This window comes from Podarcis cretensis, assembly GCF_951804945.1.
Source record: "Podarcis cretensis genome assembly, chromosome: Z".
Lineage (NCBI taxonomy): Eukaryota > Metazoa > Chordata > Lepidosauria > Squamata > Lacertidae > Podarcis > Podarcis cretensis.
The window spans coordinates 7,279,010-7,298,262 of NC_137184.1; the positions used below are offsets into that span (position 1 = coordinate 7,279,010).

The 19,253-nt window shown below is 42.9% G+C and overlaps 1 protein-coding gene across 1 annotated transcript in view; it reads right to left on the reverse strand.

Annotated features, from left to right (window-relative positions):
• Window positions 1–19,253, reverse strand: part of PAPPA (pappalysin 1) — a 251,942-nt gene that overhangs the window by 156,087 nt on the left and 76,602 nt on the right. Inside the window, exon 7 of the mRNA XM_079961901.1 lies at window positions 11,920–12,427. Within this exon, the coding sequence (XP_079818027.1) occupies window positions 11,920–12,427 (508 nt within the window). The remainder of the gene's footprint in view (window positions 1–11,919; window positions 12,428–19,253) is intronic.

Genomic DNA, 19,253 nt, shown 5'->3' on the forward strand with positions numbered 1-19,253 from the left:
AATGTTTATGGCTAACTCTAAATGACAATTTCCCAGTTGGTGGGTATTTATGTTTTTATATGAAGCCAGAGTATCTCCTTCTGATCTGTTTCTGCCAAAGAAAGAATGAATTTGAGATGCAGCAGAGAGTAATAAAATTGTAAATTGTCTCCTAGACAAAAGGAAACTGGGACAAAGTGCATGGATTGCAGTAATAGAGAGATCCATCGCTATCTGCTAAAATGTTTTTATTACAGCAAAACTAATAGCTCTTTAACAATGATATTGTTTGCACAGCAGAATTGCTCTTCTTTCTTCTTTCTTAAAAAAAGATGTGCATTGTATCTTGCAATCTGATGTACAGAGAGAGAGAGAGATGGATAATACTTTATGAACATATTCAGCCACACAGGGTAAAATGGGTAAGGAAGCCCCTTCAGCTGAACCAGTATCTATTGGCCATTTGTGAGCCAGAGTGAATGTTTTAATGAATCATATGGCAGATGCAACCTTTCTCCAAGAGATGATCCAGGGCTGGCCCTATCACTAGACTGATGCTGTGTGGCACATCAGTTTGGCACGATTGGGGGGACTCGTAGCCGTGCACCATCACTACACCGTGCATGCATGCTCCGTGACATGCCCACATGACATGAGCACACCCCACGGCATGCTGCCGTCACTCACACATTGTGGAGCATGCTGACATGTTGTGCAGTGTGTGTGGCAGCCACTGCAGAACTTTGGGGGCCCTAGCCCCTACATTGAAAATTGGGAGGGGCTCGGGCCCCACATAGATGGTGTGCCTGATTGCAGACAAGAGTCTCCCTCAATCCTACCTAGATGGGGATTGAACCAGGGACCTTCAGCACACAAAACAGGTGTGCTAATGGTCTGACTTATACCAAGGTAGTTTCCAATGTTCCTAAGTCTTAGATGGCAGGGCAAGCCCATTACATTGATTGTGGGGGAGGGCTGGCTTCCAAGTAGGAAAGTGAGAAGAAATGTATTCTATCCCTTGCAATTGCTTGTCCCTCCTTAGAAAGACTAAGTGCGTATATCAGGTTAGGGGAACCTTTGGCACTCTGGATGTTATTGAACTATAACTCCCCGTTTGTAGAGTAGACGGGAACAATATTAATGAATATAAAACTGTGCGAAAAAAACAACAGTACAATGAGAATGATTGGAAGACTTGTTTTGTCGGAAGCATTTTTTATTTAAGTGTTTCATTGTATTAATTAGGAAGATTAAGTTTTTTATGTATATAAATTTGCTTTTTCTTCTTTCTTTTCTGTATTTTCTTCTTTTCTTTTTTCTTAATTCTTTTTTCTTTAATTCTCTTTTTGTAGTATGAGATTGTAAATTCTTTGTATCAGTGTGTAATTTAAATTAATAAAGATTATTTATTTAAAAAGAAGAAGAAGAACTATAACTCCCATGAGTCCCAGCATGGATGGGTGGGCATCATAGTTGTGGTTCAGCAACATCTAGAGGGGCCAAAGATACCTTACACCTGCTATGTGTGGTCACCATCAATACAAAGGGATGGGTCCAACTAAGTTCTACTCAGCGTACACCCATTAAAATTAATGACTCTAACTTGGTGTTGCCCATTAATTTCAATGGGTCTACTTAGAGTAGTGCTAACACTGGATACAACCCAAAAATCAAAATGATATTTTCCCTTCCTCTCATCACAAATATAGCATTTAAATTTAAAATTATCTTCCATGATTGCTTTCTGTGAATTTTTCTCATTTTTACTGCTCATGGCTCCTCCAAATCCTCCTCTGTCTTTTTAACAACAACAATAACTTTATTATTTGTACCCCATCCATCTGACTGGGTTGCCCTAGCCACTCCGGGTGGCTTCCAACAAATATAAAAGTGCAATAAAACATCAAATATTAAAAACTTCCTTATACAGAGCTGCCTTCAGATGTCTTCTAAACGTTGTATAGTCTACTTATTGGTCTCCTTCCAACTGAATTCCTGACATAACTTTTTCAGTAGACTTCCATCATCTAATCATTCCACTTGACCTAGCCATCTTAACCTTTCTGGCACAATTAATAGACCTGATTTTGTTAACATCCATCCACTGCACACTCAGCCAAAGCGAGCACCCCAGAGATAGGGCTTAAAAACAGGTTCTAAGATTCAGTTCTGATTTTTTTGTTTTCCTAATGAGCATGTACCACCAGATTTACAGATTAGCATCTCTTGCAGGCTTGTGATCAGTGACAGAGTGCCATTACTTCTTTACAGGGCAAAAGGAAACACACCAGTCTGTGGGATCCAAGCATGCGATCTGCTGTTTGTGGAATTCCTTCAGGAAAGCTGAAAGTTCAGTAATAGAGCACATGCATTGCATTCAAGAAGGTCTGAAATGTCAGAGAGCCCCTGCTTTACATTGCAGCCATGGAAAAATCAGTAGTTCTCAGTGCACATCCACACAAAGAAGCAAGAGGCACTATCACAGTTCAAAGACACACTCCAGCCAGCCAAAAAACACTCAAGGAGCAGTGTTAGGTGAAGCCTGGAAAGGAGGGAAAGAGTCCTAAGGGCCAGATAGAGAGGCTTGGAGGGCCACATTAATCCTCCAGGCCTGAGGTTCCCCCACCCACCTCAAGCCTTCACAATGCCTAGGAGATACCCAATATGAAATGTTCTTATCTCCTCCCAGTCCTGTGCAAGGATGGTATAAACCAGGTGTCTGTGTAGAGGAACAAACTGTAGTTTGTCAAAGAGGGGGAAAGAGAAGTGAGACAGAATCACATTTCAGTTCTGTAAGCTGGCAGCATTCTGGGATGGTGGCTGGTACTTTCTAGTGTTCTGATGTGGAAGCCATGGACTCTTGTGCCTCCACCGACACTCACAACACTCACATAACTGTATATTTGTAAATAAAATCAGGGACCCTCCAGACTGTTTTTGCTTGTTTGTTTGCACCATGACACTGATGCAATAATGATGCGTTTGTGGTGGATTTATACTGGACCATCCACATGTCATTCTGCTTTACTTGTTGTCCTGTGATACTTCCCCAGTGTTCCCACACTATCACTGTCAAGAGGGGCACTATTGCAACAAAAGTGGGACAACCCCCTGCCCTGAAATATTTGTAGTATGAAATGTCACAGGATTTCATCTGGAAGTTATGGGACGCACATAAGTGAAGCAGAATGTCCTCCTCAAAACTTTTGCAAACACCAAAAGCATTGAAAGCAGGGGAGTGTCTCACCACAGTGGCCGCCTTGCAAAAGAAAGCAAAACCACATTCATGCTGTGCTGTTTGGAGAATCTCACCTATCAGAGAAGTGGCATGAGCACACACAATATTGTTAACAATGAATAAGTGTTGCTCCATTCTTTTCTGCATCTGGGGAAAATGTCATTACAGGGTCAAAGTTGCGTTCAATTTTGCGTTCAAGCTTCCAGCCTGCATCAGAGACTCTGGGCTCAGGGAGTGTATGGCGCTTTTATCCCTCTGCTTACTATGCCCCTTTCTCTAACGGAGAGCAGCGGAGGCTGGTCTACTAGGGCAAATAGGGCATTGCCTCATCAACTTCAGTCTGCCTGCAGCCAGTCCCCACTTGCCTGCCTTCTTCCTTCCAACCAAGACTGATACACTGTTAGTGGGTGGTTCCCTAGACCAGTTGGGTGGGAGGTTGCCTGCTCTTGATGGGGTTAGACTCCCTCTAAAGCAGCGGGTACGTAGCTTGGGGGTACTCCTAGATCCTTTGCTGTTGCTCAAGGCTCAGGTGGCCTCAGTGGCCCGGAGTGCCTTCCATCAGCTTTGGCTGGTGGCCCAGCTGCACCCCTATCTAGACAGGGATAGCCTAACTACTGTTGTCTATGCTCTGGTAACCTCAAGGTTAGATTACTGCAGCATGTTATACATACGGCTGCCTCTGAAGATGGTTCAGAAGCTTCAGCAAGTGCAGAATTTGACAGCCAGGCTGCTCACTGGTTGTAGCATATTATTACACTGATCCTGGCCTGACTGCACTGGCTGCCAATTAGCTTGTAGGCCCAATTCAGAGTGCTGGTTTTGACCTATAAAGCCTTAAATAACTCAGGACCACAATACCTCAAGGACCGCCTCTCACCCAGACTCTGTGTTCATCATCTGAGGCCCTTTGTGTGCCTCCTCCATGAGACATCTGGAGGGTGATAACACAAGAAGGCACATTTTCTGTACTGACTTCTGTACTAGCTCTCCCTGTTCTCTCCTGGGACGTTTGACTGGTACCTTCATTATATATTTTTAGGTGCTAGGCAAATATGTTCCTCTTCAACCAGGCCTTTGGCTGATTAATATTCTACAGCTTTTTAATATGTACCTGTGGGAAGCAGAGGCTATTGTTTAACTGTTTTAATTATTTACTTGTGTTTTTATCTTGTATTTTATTCTGTGAACTGCCCTGAGATCTTATGATGAAAGGCAGTATACAAATTTAATAAATAAATAAACTAGTTGGCTTTGCCTGCCATTGGCTCTGGCTCCACCTATTATTGACCTCTCTGCCTTCTCATCTACCAGTCCCAATGGGCACCAGCCACCAGGGACAGAGAGCGCAGCAATAGCCAAAATGCACTCTCCACCGAGCCTGATGCATTCCTGTTCCTGCTTTAGTGTATGAGCCTGCTTCAAAGTTAAGGTCATAAGCAAGTTGGTGTTTTAAGATCTATATCCCCTGTCTTTTAATGGGCTTTTGGAACACTGACTTAGGGGATAATGATTGTTCTGACTTCCATATAAATGGGTTACTGGAAAGGTCTCCTTTCTGCTGGACATCTGTTGATCAATCCACAAATAACAAAATGCCAACAGCTCTTCCTTCTTTTTGAAATCTTTCCAATGGGTCCTTAAATCAAGGCTCTCTTGCGTTACTAGCACCTCCCTCAAACACACAAACTGGTACTACTAAGTTTTAATCAGGTAACCAGGGTGATGAACCAAGTAAAGCTTCAATGCAGAATAAAATGTGCCTCCCAATCAACCAGTGTGGCAGGCAACAAGCAAAGGATTCTGGAATTCAGAATTTGGGAAGAACTTTGTGGGCACATAATGTACAATGCCTGGGAAACATATTACCATCAAGGAGGATGTGTTATTTGCCTCTGCCATGCTGACTCCCTCAAGAACTAAATTTAATTTTTTTGGGGGGGAAGTGTGAGAGAGAAATTGAAATTGACAGGTTTCTGTGTCACAGGGATCGGGACCCTTCAGATGCTAGTGAATTTCAAATCCCATAGTCCCTGACCATGCTGACTTAAACTGATGCGAGTTGAAGTCCAAAAAATATTGGGTGGTGAGGCAGGTCCCCCATCCTTGATTTAACATCTCTGGTTTTTGCCTTTAAAATAACAGTATGTGTGTGGCTGTTGGGAGTGGGGTTTTCGACATCAATGGGTAAATAGCCAATATGGGTGGGGGGGATGGAATAATCTGCCAATTTTGTATTATCTCGGTTTCTCACTTTTCAAATCTTAAATTCAGTTCTCTACATTTCCAAAGCAGTTTGTTCATGCTTTTTGTTTAAGTCCAGAAAACTCATCAGCATTTTAGCATGAATGTCTCCTAATGTACACATTTTTATATGCAATTTTTGTATGCAATGTACACAACTTTGAAAGTGATCTTATGTTGCATTTTTGTAAGTGACTTTCACAATTGCATCCATTTCTATGCCCACATTATCCTAGTAGATGCATTTCTGTACACACCAGATGGCTGGAAAACTGCATTGCAAAACTGCAAAAAGTGCAAATTTCAAAGGATGGTATTATTTCTAATTAGGTAGGTTTAAATGTTACTCATACTCATACTCATACTCACATTAGCATTCATGTACATGAGAAACTTAGGTTTATTAACTTCAATGATTTTAACAGGCCAGGCTCAAGAATCTTGTGCTAATTCATAAAGCCCTACACAACTGGTGTCCAAAGTACCTTAAGGACTATCTGATCACTATGTGACACTACAACTGAAATCCAAGACTTGGTCAGTCTTTACTAGGAGACAAGTCTTTATTGTGGCAGGCCCTGCCCTGTGGAACTCCCTGCCAGTAGAATTACTGCATTAGTCATCTCGTTTATTTTAGATATCTTTTAAAAATTGTTCTTTTCCAACATGCCTTTGCAATGTGATTCTTTCTTTTTCAACCAACCAGTCTTTATTGATGTTTCTATTTATGTTAATGTAGTACAGTATTGATGTTGTACTAATGTACTACTGTAGTATAGGATGTGATTCCTGCATTAAAAGACTCTTGCGGTCCCTTCTAATTATACAATTCTATGATTCTATGATGTTTTTATATTGTACACAACCTTGTTATATGGTCACCCCCCCAACCCCCCCCCCCCACAACTCCACCATTTAAATATATAAATACTCTGAGAATAGCTTAGTTGGGTAAGGCCAGTAGCAGTTGTGGATTTCCAGGGAGGATTTTCTGTGTTCCCACTGGTCCTTTGAAGTATATCAAAAACAAAGGACTTCTTACAATCCCTGAATGAGGGAAGGGTGATTCTAGGACACATGAATTAGGGACCGCCCTCACCTCTTTAGGTCTATTTTTCTGTTTTTGTCTTCTTCTTCTTCTTCTTCTTCTTCTTCTTCTTCTTCTTCTTCTTCTTCTTCTTCTTCTCTCTCTCTCTCTCGTGTGTGTGTGTGTGTGTGTGTGTGTTTAAAACAAAATGCCAAAAGGCTGTGAGAAGCTTGACTTGGATAATGTAGGGAATCCTTGTCTGAATCAGAAATCTAAGCTCTGCGTGTGTTGGAGGTACAGGGTAGTAGTGCAGTATGCAGTAAACAAAGGAGAGACGTCAAAACTCAGACGGCTATTCTGCTCTCCTGTTATTTCAGCTGTATTTTCACTTATTTGGACAAGGCTAGAGAGGGAACAGGTGCAAAAGACACACAACAATTTCTCTGCCCCTGCAACCCAGACAAATGCACATCCCACCCCTCTTTTCACTATGAAGTTGATTTAAAAGGCAAGAGTGCCAAAGAACATTTGGATCCCACAAGAGGGGCATCAAACTAACACAGCCATGTCTGGATTTTACAGTCTCCTGTGAATGATGGACAGGAGGGCAAAACAGGCCACATGCAGCCATGATCTCTGCAGAAAGCCACAGGGCTGTGGGGTTGGCTGGGATCTCAGGGGCCAGCTATGCATTTCAATGTGGAAACTATGGTGTTAGTTTCCTGCAACAGTGCCAGTTGCAGACATCAAAACAGGGAAGTGGGCACATATGGGGTAAGGCAATCCCACAGGTCAACCGGTCCCAGATGAGTCTGGGAAGCCCACAAGCCCATTGATCGCCCATGATCATCTGTGATTTTTCCTAGTTCCCTTTTGACGCTGTCCCAGTTGCTGGCGCTTTGCAAATCTTGTGGCAGCAAATCCCAGCATTTAGCTTTGAACTGTGTAGTGGTTGGGACTGGTAGGGGCAGAAGGCAGGGAGACCAAACATTAGGAATACAAAGAAAGCTGGCTCAGTTTTGTCTACCCTGGCTGGCACTGGGTCTCCGGGGTTTTATGCATGAGTCTCTCCCAGACCTCCCTTGAGAAGCTGGGGATTGAGCCTGGTACCTTGCAGATGCAAAGCAAGTGCTCCGTTGCTGAGCAAAGGCCTTTCAGCTAAGCCAGAGCCAATGAAAGCAAGGGCCAACTAAATTTAGTTTTGCTAATCTCTTTAAGGGGAATAATGAAGAGGAAGCCAGCAGCCACTGCCACCCTCTGGACTGGCTGGAAAAAAAGAAGGCAGGCAGGTGATGAGTAGCTGAGGGCAGACCAAGGTTTGCCAGGCAGTGCAGCATTTGCCCATTCACTGTGTCAAGAACCATGCACTGTGTGAAGACTGAACTACTGACGACAGAGGGAGAAAGTCACACTAACAACATTTTAAGAAGGTTCTTGCCCCCCAGTTAGCAGGGCTGGGAAATAGGGAAGGTCAGGGGTGGCCTGTCCAATAGGTGAAGTGAAGCCATTTGCTTCAGGAGGCAGATCCATGTGCCTCGCCCCCACCACTGCACTCTTGTCGGCCCTGCCAGGTCTTCACCCACACTGCCAACACAGCGCTGTTGCCCTTGCCATTGTCATGGTGGTAGCAGAGGCGCAGCTGCAGGTGAGGGTACAGTTGCCTTGACAGGTCTAGATTACAGTGTTTCCCAACCTTGGGCCTCCAGCTGTTTTTGAACTACAACTCCCATCATCCCTGACTAGCAAGACCAGTGGCAAGGGATGATGGGAATTGTAGTCCAAAAACAGCTGGAGGCCCAAGGTTGGGAAACACTGGTCTAGAAGCAGCATAGGCCTGGCAGCAAGGGCTGGGAGGGATTGGGGACCCTGATCTGCGGAGGTAGGCAGCATTGGGGAGGGGCATTGGGGTGTTTTGTCTAGAGTGCTAAAACATCTTGAGCCCACCCTGTGGGTGGTGATTTACCAAGGTTAGAGATCAGAAAAGAAGAAACATCTGTCCTACCTTGGGAGGGACAGAGCTGCATATAGAAAGTTGAATAAGGTGTCTTTTCCAAAAGGATGCTCCACAATTTTTCCCTTGGGAGGGACTTTGTGTCTTGACTTAATCTCCACTGTTACCATCACATTTGCAATTGGCCTCAAACCCACCCCACCCACCCCAAAAACCCCAACAACAACAACTCACAGCAACCAATGGACCAACACATTGCACTCTGCTCCAGACACAAATCAGGATCTGCAGGACTTGTTCTAGGTCAAGGCATGAATGGGGTTGCCTGAATGAAGCAAGGGATGGAGGAACATGGGGAGCAGTCTTACAGTGAGTCAGACCATATGTCCATGTAGCTCTGGTCTACGTTGACTGGCAGCAACTCTCCAAAGGGTTTCAAACAGGGAAACTCCAGGCCCTACCTGGATGCAAAGCAGATGCTGTACCTATGAATTACAGCCCTTTCTCTAAGAAGAAGCTGCCTTATACTGAATCAGACCCATTGGTCCATCTAACAAAGTATTGCTTTGACTGAGTAGCAGTGGCTCTTCTGGGTTTCAGATGGGGGAAAATAATCAAAGTCCTACGTGAGAGATGCTGAGGATCGAGGGACTCCCCACATAGAAATATGTTCTGCCAGTAGCTCCAGCCCTTCCCCCAAAAGAAATGAAGTAAGAGGGGAAAAGAGAGAGAAGTGGGTGGCAGAAAAAAGAAGGAAAGAATACACTAGCAAGAAAAAAATGAAAGAATGGGGAGGCAGGTGGTGGAAAGGGAGAGGGCAAAGGGAGAGAAGTGATGGCAAAAAGAGTGTCAGGGTGGCAAGATAGAGGGGCAGAAAAGAGAGGAAATGGTGGCAGAGGGGGAAGAATGGGATGCCCTGCCCCCTTATGACTCTGTTCCCACCCAGCACCCATATGTGGCCCCCAAGAGATTTTCCCCAAGGGAACATGACCCCCAACAGGGGAAAAAAGGTTCCCCACGCTAGAATAGACAGTGCTAGATACGATGGTTCTGGTGGCCCAGCCTTGTATAAGATATCTTCTTATGTTCCTATGAAAAGAAGCAGCGCTAAGATATCCTCAAAGCTCTGTGTTTCATTTTGGGTGGGGCTGCATGCCATTAAATTTACTTTAATCCCCAGCCCCCAGCAGGTGGACCTGGCAGCCATATCTGAATGTTTGAGAGTCAGAATGTTTCTCTGGCTAGCAGGGCTTCAGGGGGGAAAACAAGAAGACAGACTGACAGATTCTGGAGATGGATGAGTGGGAAGGAATGCAATAGCAAGAGGCAGCTGTGGGGATGAGCTCTAGCAAATTGACCACATTCAGTGGAGATTGGAGATCATGCTTCTTTTTGCCCAAAGCAGGGGGTCATGTTATCTCAAGCCTCTGTGCACAGAGGTTTGACCCAGAGCCAAATGCAAGTCAGCAAGAGGCAGACTTGACTGTGGCCTCTCCAAGGGCGCTTTGCTCCAACCTTTCAGCGCTGGCTTGCAGCTGCAAACTACACAGCAAGGAGCCATGCCACTGGCTGAAGGGCACACAGCTGAAATTTGGTGTACTTCAGATCTTGGTTCAGTAACCCCTGATGGATTTAACATGAAAGGGGCTTTTTGAGGCATAGGGTACTTTCAGACTTTTGCAATTTATGGGTGGGATTCAATCACATACCAGCAAGTGCAGGTTGCTCAGTTGATTTGGCAGTCCTGCGCAACGACTCCACTCCCCCCACCCAAATTGTGTGTGTGTGTGTGTACTTTTGGCAATAAGGAAAGTGTCAGGAAAATGTACTTTAAAGGGGGCGGTGGGATGATTACTTGGCAAAAAGTCATATAATATATTAATATAGTATTAGAAAATAGCTACCAACTTAACTCTAGAGGCACTCTGGAATTAGAATATGGAATCTAGCCCTTATGCAGAAACCAATGAAGCATCCTACAATTGCTCAGAATGCAAAGACCAAAGATTTTTTCAAAACTGTATTACATGTGTTTATTCAGTACGCTGGAAAGGACAGTGTTGTCCTCTCACCCATGGCTCACTCTGAGACAATCTGTTAAGACAGAGAGCAGAAGATACCCAACTGTTGTAATCAGTTCAAAACTGCTTACAAACTCACTGTTTGACTGCATATGCATGGAATGTTTCTTTGGGGGTGGGGGCTATGGAGATTGCTTGCCATATGTATTTTTAGAAACTGAGACATAAAAAAGTTTTTTTGTTTTTTTTAAAAAAGACATATAATCTCCCCACAAAAAATCAGAATGAATGCTCAGTAAACAGTTTTCTAATGTCCCTTCAAAATTTGCACAAACAAATCAGGACAAATGCCCACCAAACAGGCCATCTGGAGAGGGGCCTGATGGACATGCTCTCCTGCCTCAGAAGAATTTATCCCAAAGCACAGAATCTGACACCGTACAAGCACACTCATTTCCTCCCCTAAAGGAAACTACTGGGGCAGGGGGAGGGGCTGTGAATTTGATTGGAGGAATAGCTTTTGGAGAGGGAGGTTTAACCCTTCTCCCTGTTGACATTGTAGGAAATGTATAGATGTTGGTATGTACTATCAGGGAAATTGTAGATAGGACAAGGAGAAATTTTAACTGTTCTGGTGCTTCTGCACCAATCAAATTTGGGTATAACCCTATGGCATCATTAACATCCAATATTCTCACTGGATCCAGCTACTTCCCAGCTTAGATCAAACCATACTTGTTTATCGAATATATGCCCACCCTGTCCTTCAAACAGGTCCTCAGAATGCCATTCTTCATTGCCTCTCTTGATGCAAGTCACATGGTATTCTTCAAACAGAAAACTGGCTTGCAATTATTACCATAATATATTCCAGTGGTGGGGAAGCCACTTTTTTTTTTAGCCTGAGAGCCAAATTCCCTTTTGGCCAGTGGCAGACGGGGGACAGAGGCAAAAGTGGATGGAACAAAGCATGTAAATTCTACCTTTGCACAGAAGGCTAGTTCTTACACACACTCATTCCATTCAAATGGGGGGAATTCTGAGGGCTACATAGGGATGCCTGGTGGAGTACATTTCACTGCTTATAATAATATAATTCATTTCCTTACATAGATAAACCAACATCATTTGTGCAGAGGAGGGAAGTGTCAGCAGGTTTTGGGGGAACAGAAGGTTTGCTGAAGTACGAAAAAAATAACATTGTAAATGAAGGGGGTGGAATCCAAACAGCACAATGAGGACTGGGTGAGCACAAAAAGATGGGAGGAGGAATTCATGGAGTATCCTAGAACAGGGCATGTCCGGGTGGGTGGAACACTGAACACTGAACAGGACATAACATTTTGTTGCAGGTCCTGCTTGTGGTGACCACAATCACCCATTTCTGAAGTGTTCTCAGATCAAAGATTTGCATCAACAGATAAAATCAAGAACTGTTTGCCTTTGCGTTATCAGTACTTACGTGTCCATGAATTTCCGGCTGAGATCTGAGATGATGAATGGAGAGCCCTTCTGAAAGGGAGGGTCCCGGGCTACTTTGTACCGGATAGGTCGGCAGTTGGCACACTGCTTGCTCTGAGGGACCGAGCTTATCATGGCAGCATCAATCTCCAGTTGTTCATCCAAAGTGTAGATTTGGATGCCACAAACTTCTTCATTCACCTTCTTGGAGTCCAGCCTGATGGTCATGGGGACATCACAGAAGAAGTTCTGAGGGCCAAGGGATATGTTCCGCCCACTGACCATTAAGAGTTTGATGTCATTCACCGCTTCGCTGAAATGCCAGTCATCAGAGACATAGGTCACCCATATGGTCAGAGACTCTGGGATTACCGGGTACTGAAACTCTAGCTCTAGGTAGCAGCCCTGGGGTTCGGGACAGGCAGGAGGGATGGTTTGCTTGATGACTGCTGAATTGGGGCTCCAAGTTCTAACACTGGCCTTGCACGGCTGTTCCACATCAGGGGGACCTTGAAAGCATAAAGAAAATGTAAAGTTGAAGACAACACCTCAACACTGCATCGGTCTTATAAAACTGGAAACCCGAAATTTCAGTTTCCACAATGTAATTTATATGTTGTATAAAGAAGAATTCCATGGGACACTGATGGGCCACAAGCTTCTTTCCTTTGCCCATCAATTACCTTGGACAACCTCAAGTATTGTGTTATTGCACTGGAAGAAAAAACTCTCTATCCACTAGGGAAGGAGAAGCCAGTCAATTTCAGTTTTTCTCATATTCCCATATTTCCAAACCCCAGTTCAGTTCTCCTCATTTCTGGATCAGTTTGCAATAAAAAGTTATTGTGAAAATTCATCAGCATTTTAGTGTGAATTTCTTTTAATATATACTTTTCTGCATGCAGAATATAATTTATTATGTATGCTATTTTTGTTAATCTGTACATATTATTTATTATTATTATTAAATTTATTATCTGCCCTTCATCCGAATGTCCCAGGGCAGGTTACAAATTAAAACACAACATTAGAACAGAATAACAGAAACAGTTTAAAACAATTTATAATTACAGAAATAAAGTGGGCCATAAAAATATGCACATCCAGTGTCAAAGGCTAGTTGCATTTCTGTTAGGAGGTTTTGTACTGAAACACGAACTGAACAGAATTCTTCCTCTAACCCAATTCACTTTCATATCTGGTTTTCAGTAACACCGCTTGAGACCCTTCTTCATGTGCCCCCTCCATGAGGGGTCTGGAGGGTGATAACACAGGAACAAAACTTTTCTGTGGTAGCTCCCTGTAGGTGGAATGCTCTCCCCAGGGCGGCTCACCAGGTGCCTTTGTTACATATCTTTAGGCACATGGAAGAAATGCTCCTCTATAGCCAGACCTTTGTCTGATGAAACAATCATTTGTCTTTAGAACTGGTGGGGAGTTAATTGCAAACACTGTTTGACTGTAGAATTGCTTTGCAAAATTTGGAGAAGTGTGAGTTTCAAAGCGTGACTGTGGTGTTTCAGTTCACATACTGTTATGGGAAGAGAAAATTAGGGAGTAACAAAACAAAATTTCTCCCCCATCCCTCCTGTTCACTTTTTCCATGACCGTGCATGATTTTTCATAGATTACTCTGATGTGTCCCTCATTTGTCTCCCCTGCCCTTCCAAAGCTAAAAAGACTGCAGTGCAATAAGAAAATGCAACAGAAGCTAGCAAAGGATTGGTAACAAGCAGATAAAAACAACATTAAACTGAAACAAGTGGAAAAGGACAATGCAGCCAAATACAACAGTGGAAAGAAAATGTTATCTTCTCACATTTGCTTTTCTTTTCTTTTTGCAAAATATGAATGAGGCAGTGAAGGCTTGGTCACAAAGAGATAGCATGCAACAGTGACTCGATTTATTTGGAGCAGGATCACTCTTCCTTATGAAAGCTCATGTCATGACAAACTAGTTAGACCTATTCCTCACTGAAAAGGTCTGTCTGTGTTTGGGGCTGTACCACACCTCCAGTGCCACAGATGGGGAATGTGTGGTCCTGTGGATGTTGCTGGACTCCAGCTCCCATCAGCTCTAGACTGTATGGCCAGTAGTAGGGATACATCCCAACAACATCCAGAGGGCCACAGATGTGTCAAGTGTTCTGCCTCCCACTGTGGGAGCTCTGAGCTTCAACTGTCTTATAGTGCAATACTATGTGGGTCCACTAGGAGCAGGCTCCTTTGAGCTCAATGGATTTAATCCCAGGTAAATTTGCACAGCAAGGATGAGGAGCCCATGGCTTCCAGATGTTGCTGGACTCCAACTCCCAACACCCCACCAGCATGGCCAATGGTCAAGGATGATGGGAGTTGTAGCACCTGGAAGACCACCCCCACTCCCAATCACAGTTTATGTTAAACTTGCAAAACACATTGGGTGGTATTCAACTCAGTTTTATTCAGAACAGACCCACTAAAATGGATGGTGCTAACTTAATGACATTAATTAATTTCAATTGGAACAAAGCTCAGCTGAATACCACCCACTGAACTTCAAGAAAACATCATTCAGCAGGTGAAATGAAACCTTAAGCTTTTTATTAGAAAGGCAAACCATCCATGAAAGGAAAGGACCATACTGTAACTCCTCGCTATCACTTCATTCACTTTGCCAGAAAAAGAGGTGTCCATCAATTGCCCTTGTGTTCCATCAGATGACTTCATCACTCCTGCTTTTAAAAAGGTTTCATGTAGATGTTAAACAACATGGGGGATAGGATTGAGCCCTCTGGAACCACACATTGAAGGTTCCATGGGACTGAAAAGCATCCCCCAAGCAACACCTTCTAGAAACAACCAGCCAAGTAGGACTGTAACCACCACAAAGCGGTGCCACCCACCCCTAGTTCAGACAGTCACTCCAGAAGGATACCATGGTTAATGGTATTGAAAGCTGTTGAGAGGTCGAGAAGAATTAACAGGGACATGTTTCCCTTGCCTCTCTCTCAATAAGAGGTCATCATACAGGGTGACCAAAGCAGTTTCTGTGCTAAAACCGGACCTAAACCCCAATTGAAATGGATCCAGAAAATCAGTTTCTTCCAAAAACTAGTTTGCTGGAAACATTGTCCAGAGTTCAGTTGTTTTTTGAGACCAACAGCATACAATATCTGTGTGAAACCTTTATTCACAGCCAAGAAGTGGGAGGAACAAAACATGGACCACTGAGATGCAAAGGATATTCTTGGCCAAATTAAGGTAACATTGCATACCCTACAAGAAAGCAGTTAAAAATCTCTTTTAAAATACTATTACTGTTATTAATACTACTAACAGCAGAAGCAATGAGAAAGGCCTTTTGAAACGTAAGAATCTTCCTATCAGACAGCCCATTGGTCTATCTAGCTCAGTACAGTCTACACTGACTGGCAGCAGCTCTACAGGATTTCAGACCAAGAGTTTTCCCCAGCTCTACCTGGAGATGCTAGGGATTGAACCCTAGAATCAACTACAGCAGGAAATTGGGGGGAGACGTGCCCCTTTCCCCCCATAGAAAACATCACCTCATGTGTGTCCTCTGCTGTGTGGGTCAGGGTTGCCCACTCCATTTTAAAAAACCCTCAGAACTGAGCAAGCATTGTTGGGAAGAAAGCTATGCTTAGATCTACTAAATCGATAAAATTTGCATTGCAAAAGCAAAAGTGGGTTTGGGCAGAGCAGGCGGAAGAAAGCTGCCTGTGTAGATATGTGAGGGAAATCAATAAGGTTTGCTTTGTGAATCAGAAGAGAGTTGACGAGGAAAGAAGGCACCTGCAAAATCATTTGTAGCTCAGAACAGGGGAGACAGGGCTTCCAAAGCCAAATCAAGAGAAGCAGTCCAGAAGGATATAATGGTCCATTGTATCAAAAACTGCTGAGAAGTCTGGGCACTCCCCTAGCCTAAGCTGTCACACAAGTTATCTTTCAGGGCTACCAAGTCTGTTTCTGTCCCAAAAATACATCCTGAAACTAAGCTGGAATGGATCCAGTCCAGGACTACCAGCCAACGCCAACGAAAAGAAAACCATTACAGGGCTTCCTGTTTCCAGTGTGCCAGGAATGGAGTCTCTCTCTCCAGGAATGGGAAAGAGACAGATGGAGAAAATCAGATAATGATGGGGGAATTTCATTATCTGCATTCCTCTTTGGTTGGAAGAGGAACCAGGCTCTCATCCACAGTTTGCCTGGTGGTCTGGCACTCGCTTCCCCATGGAACGCGAGGGCAGGCAAAGGCATTGAGACCACAAAGCACTCCAGGTGCCGCGACCCCCTCCCAATCCCGTTCCTGGAAGCACAGGTTATCCTGTTAATTGGACTTAACTGGAGTAAACTACAGGTAGAGACGTTGAGATAAGAAACTGCAAAAACAACCCAGCTACAAAGATGTAAACGTTTTGGATTGAGAGCAGATTTCATTTGGTGAAAGAGACAATGGGGGGGAGGGGAGCCCATGGTTTGCTTACTTAAGGTTTTTCTCTATATTTATGATAAGGCAACAACAACAACAACACCCCCGCCCCCGCCCCCTGAATGCAAGTTTTATTAACAAATATTTGCACAAGTGAAGATGGAAGAAATTGGAAAATAATATGGAATTTAAAATTGGAACTGCATGTGCGACAGAAAGGAACTGAGAGGCAAGGAGAAAAGAAATGCTATGCTATGAAAATATAGAGCAAAATCTTCCCTAACCTTCATTATCCACAAAGGAATATGTTTGAGATAAGGATAAATGGCCATAAATCAGCAGCAGAGAGGAAAAAAGTTTACCAGCTGTGAGAATAGCAGTTTTTGGATTAACTATCTGCAGTCCAGATTCAGACCATTCTTCCTAGGCTGGAAAAATGGCAAAGACAGCTTCCTTACTGGAGGCCGAATCAATGGACGAAGCGATGCAATGACTTTTGGAAACTGTGAGATAACAGCTTCTCCTGAGACATGATGGAAACCATCAACAATTGCAGGAATAAAGGGTACAACACCATATATGGATGGGAAACATCATGGAAAAAATTGTCACATGCAGGAAAGAATAAGGATTACAGCTAAAGTTCCTCACTTGAAACTTTATAAATTACCTATTATAACAACACAAATTAAAATCACAAAAATCTGGAATGGAATGAAAATTATTAAAATTTTGGAATGCAGAAAAAATATAGAAGAATGAACTCATCAACTATAGCATATGAGGGGGGGCAGTTTAATTAAATTTTATAATTTGACATTTGAATAATTGCCATTAATAATTGTATTAATTGGATAAAATTGATAATGTTATAATGAGGCTGTTATTGGAACGATTTTGAACAATCAATAATTATTATTTTTTTAAAAAAAGAATCATAGAATCATAGAATCATAGAGTTGGAAGAGACCACAAGGGCCATCAAGTCCAACCCCCTGCCAAGCAGGAAACACCATCAGAGCACTCCTGACATATGGTTGTCAAGCCTCTGCTTAAAGACCTCCAAAGAATGAGACTCCACCACACTCCTTGGCAGCAAATTCCACTGTTGAACAGCTCTTACTGTCAGGAAGTTCTTCCTAATGTTTAGGTGGAATCTTCTTTCTTGTAGTTTGGAGCCATTGCTCCGTGTCCGCTTCTCTGGAGCAGCAGAAAACAACCTTTCTCCCTCCTCTATGTGACATCCTTTTATATATTTGAACATGGCTATCATATCACCCCTTAACCTCCTCTTCTCCAGGCTAAACATGCCCAGCTCCCTTAGAAATCCATTACAACAAGATAGGGAGGGGGGCAATTTTGATTCTGTTTGCATTTTTTTTTAAAAAAAAACCTACTAATTCATCCTTTCCAAAACCATACATGAACTGAAAAGCAGGTAGTCTTCATAACTCCCTGAATTATGTGATGTGGTTCCCAGACAAAGTAATAGGCATAAAAACAAGTACATAAAGGGAAATTGTACCTAAAACTGCATAAAATAACATAAAATAATATAGTTGGTTTTATGTTATTTTCTTTTAAAATTTATTCATTATTTATGCATTTTTCCAGTTGTCATGTTTACACATCATATTTCACCATCCAACATAATTTCTATACTGACTTCCCAACCTTACCTTGCGTGGCGTTCTTGGTATTCCTAGCTAAGCTGCATATCAGTTTTTTATTCCACCCTCCTGTTCCCCTTGTTGCCTCTCCTTGTTTTTAGCAGTTCTTCATAAGATCACCCCTACTTTCAGATTGATTTCAATATTTAAGTATTCCCCAAAAGAGTCCCATTTGCCCTTCGTCTTTTTTTCCATCTTGATCTTTTATTTTGGCTGTTAAGTTGGAAAGTTCAGCAAACTCTAACAATTTATACAGCCATTGGTCTTTCAATGGAATTGGGTTTTTTCCATCCAACTTCTAGCATAAACTACTCTGGCCGCCACTGTTGCATAGAGAAAGATGTGCGCCTTTGCTTTTGCTCTCATTGCTAATGATTGCTAGTAAGAGGGCTTCAGGGGGTTTTGAAAATGTAATTTTAAGGATTTTTTTGAGTTAATTGTACACCATCTCCCAGTACTCTTGGGCGTACTTACAGTGCCACCACATATGAATGAAGGATTCCTCAGCCTCTACACATTTCAGACAGAGTTTAGAGCTTCTTCCATACATTTAAACCAATTTGGAGGGTGTCATGTACCACCTTTAGGCCATTTTTTACTATATTTTCCTTTATCAAGTTGCAAGCTGAAAAGTTCATTGTTTTATCCCAGAATTTCTCCCAGGCTGAGATTTTGATATTGTGGTCCATATCTATGGCCCAATGCATCATTGCAGCCTTAACCATTTTGGCTTTTGTTCCCTATTCCAGAAAGATTTAATAGAGTTTAGATATTAATTTTGGATTGTTTTCCAATATTCCTTTCTTAAATTCTGAACTCCCATCTAGAAAGCCATTTTCTTTGCCCTTCCTAAAGACCTCATTTAGTTGAAAGTATTGGAACCAGTCTGAGACCCAGTTTTGTACTTCTTCTCTTCTCTTTAATCCTAAACTGCCCTCCTTCTGCTCAAGGAGGTCCTTATATGTCCCCCAGATCTTGTTCATGTTTGGTTTTTTATTGCCACTGCTCGATGGGAGATATCCACCAATGTGTTCTTTGTTTCCCCCCCAGACACTGTAGAAGCTCTTTCTGATCACATGATTGTGAAATCCCTTGTGGGCCTTGGCTTTGTCGTAATATTCGTAGGCGTGCCATCCGTACATCAGATCAAATCCTTCTTGATCCAGGATGCTTATGTTTTTCAGCTCCACCCAATCTTTCATTCAACAAAGACATGGTACATTTTCAGGTCTG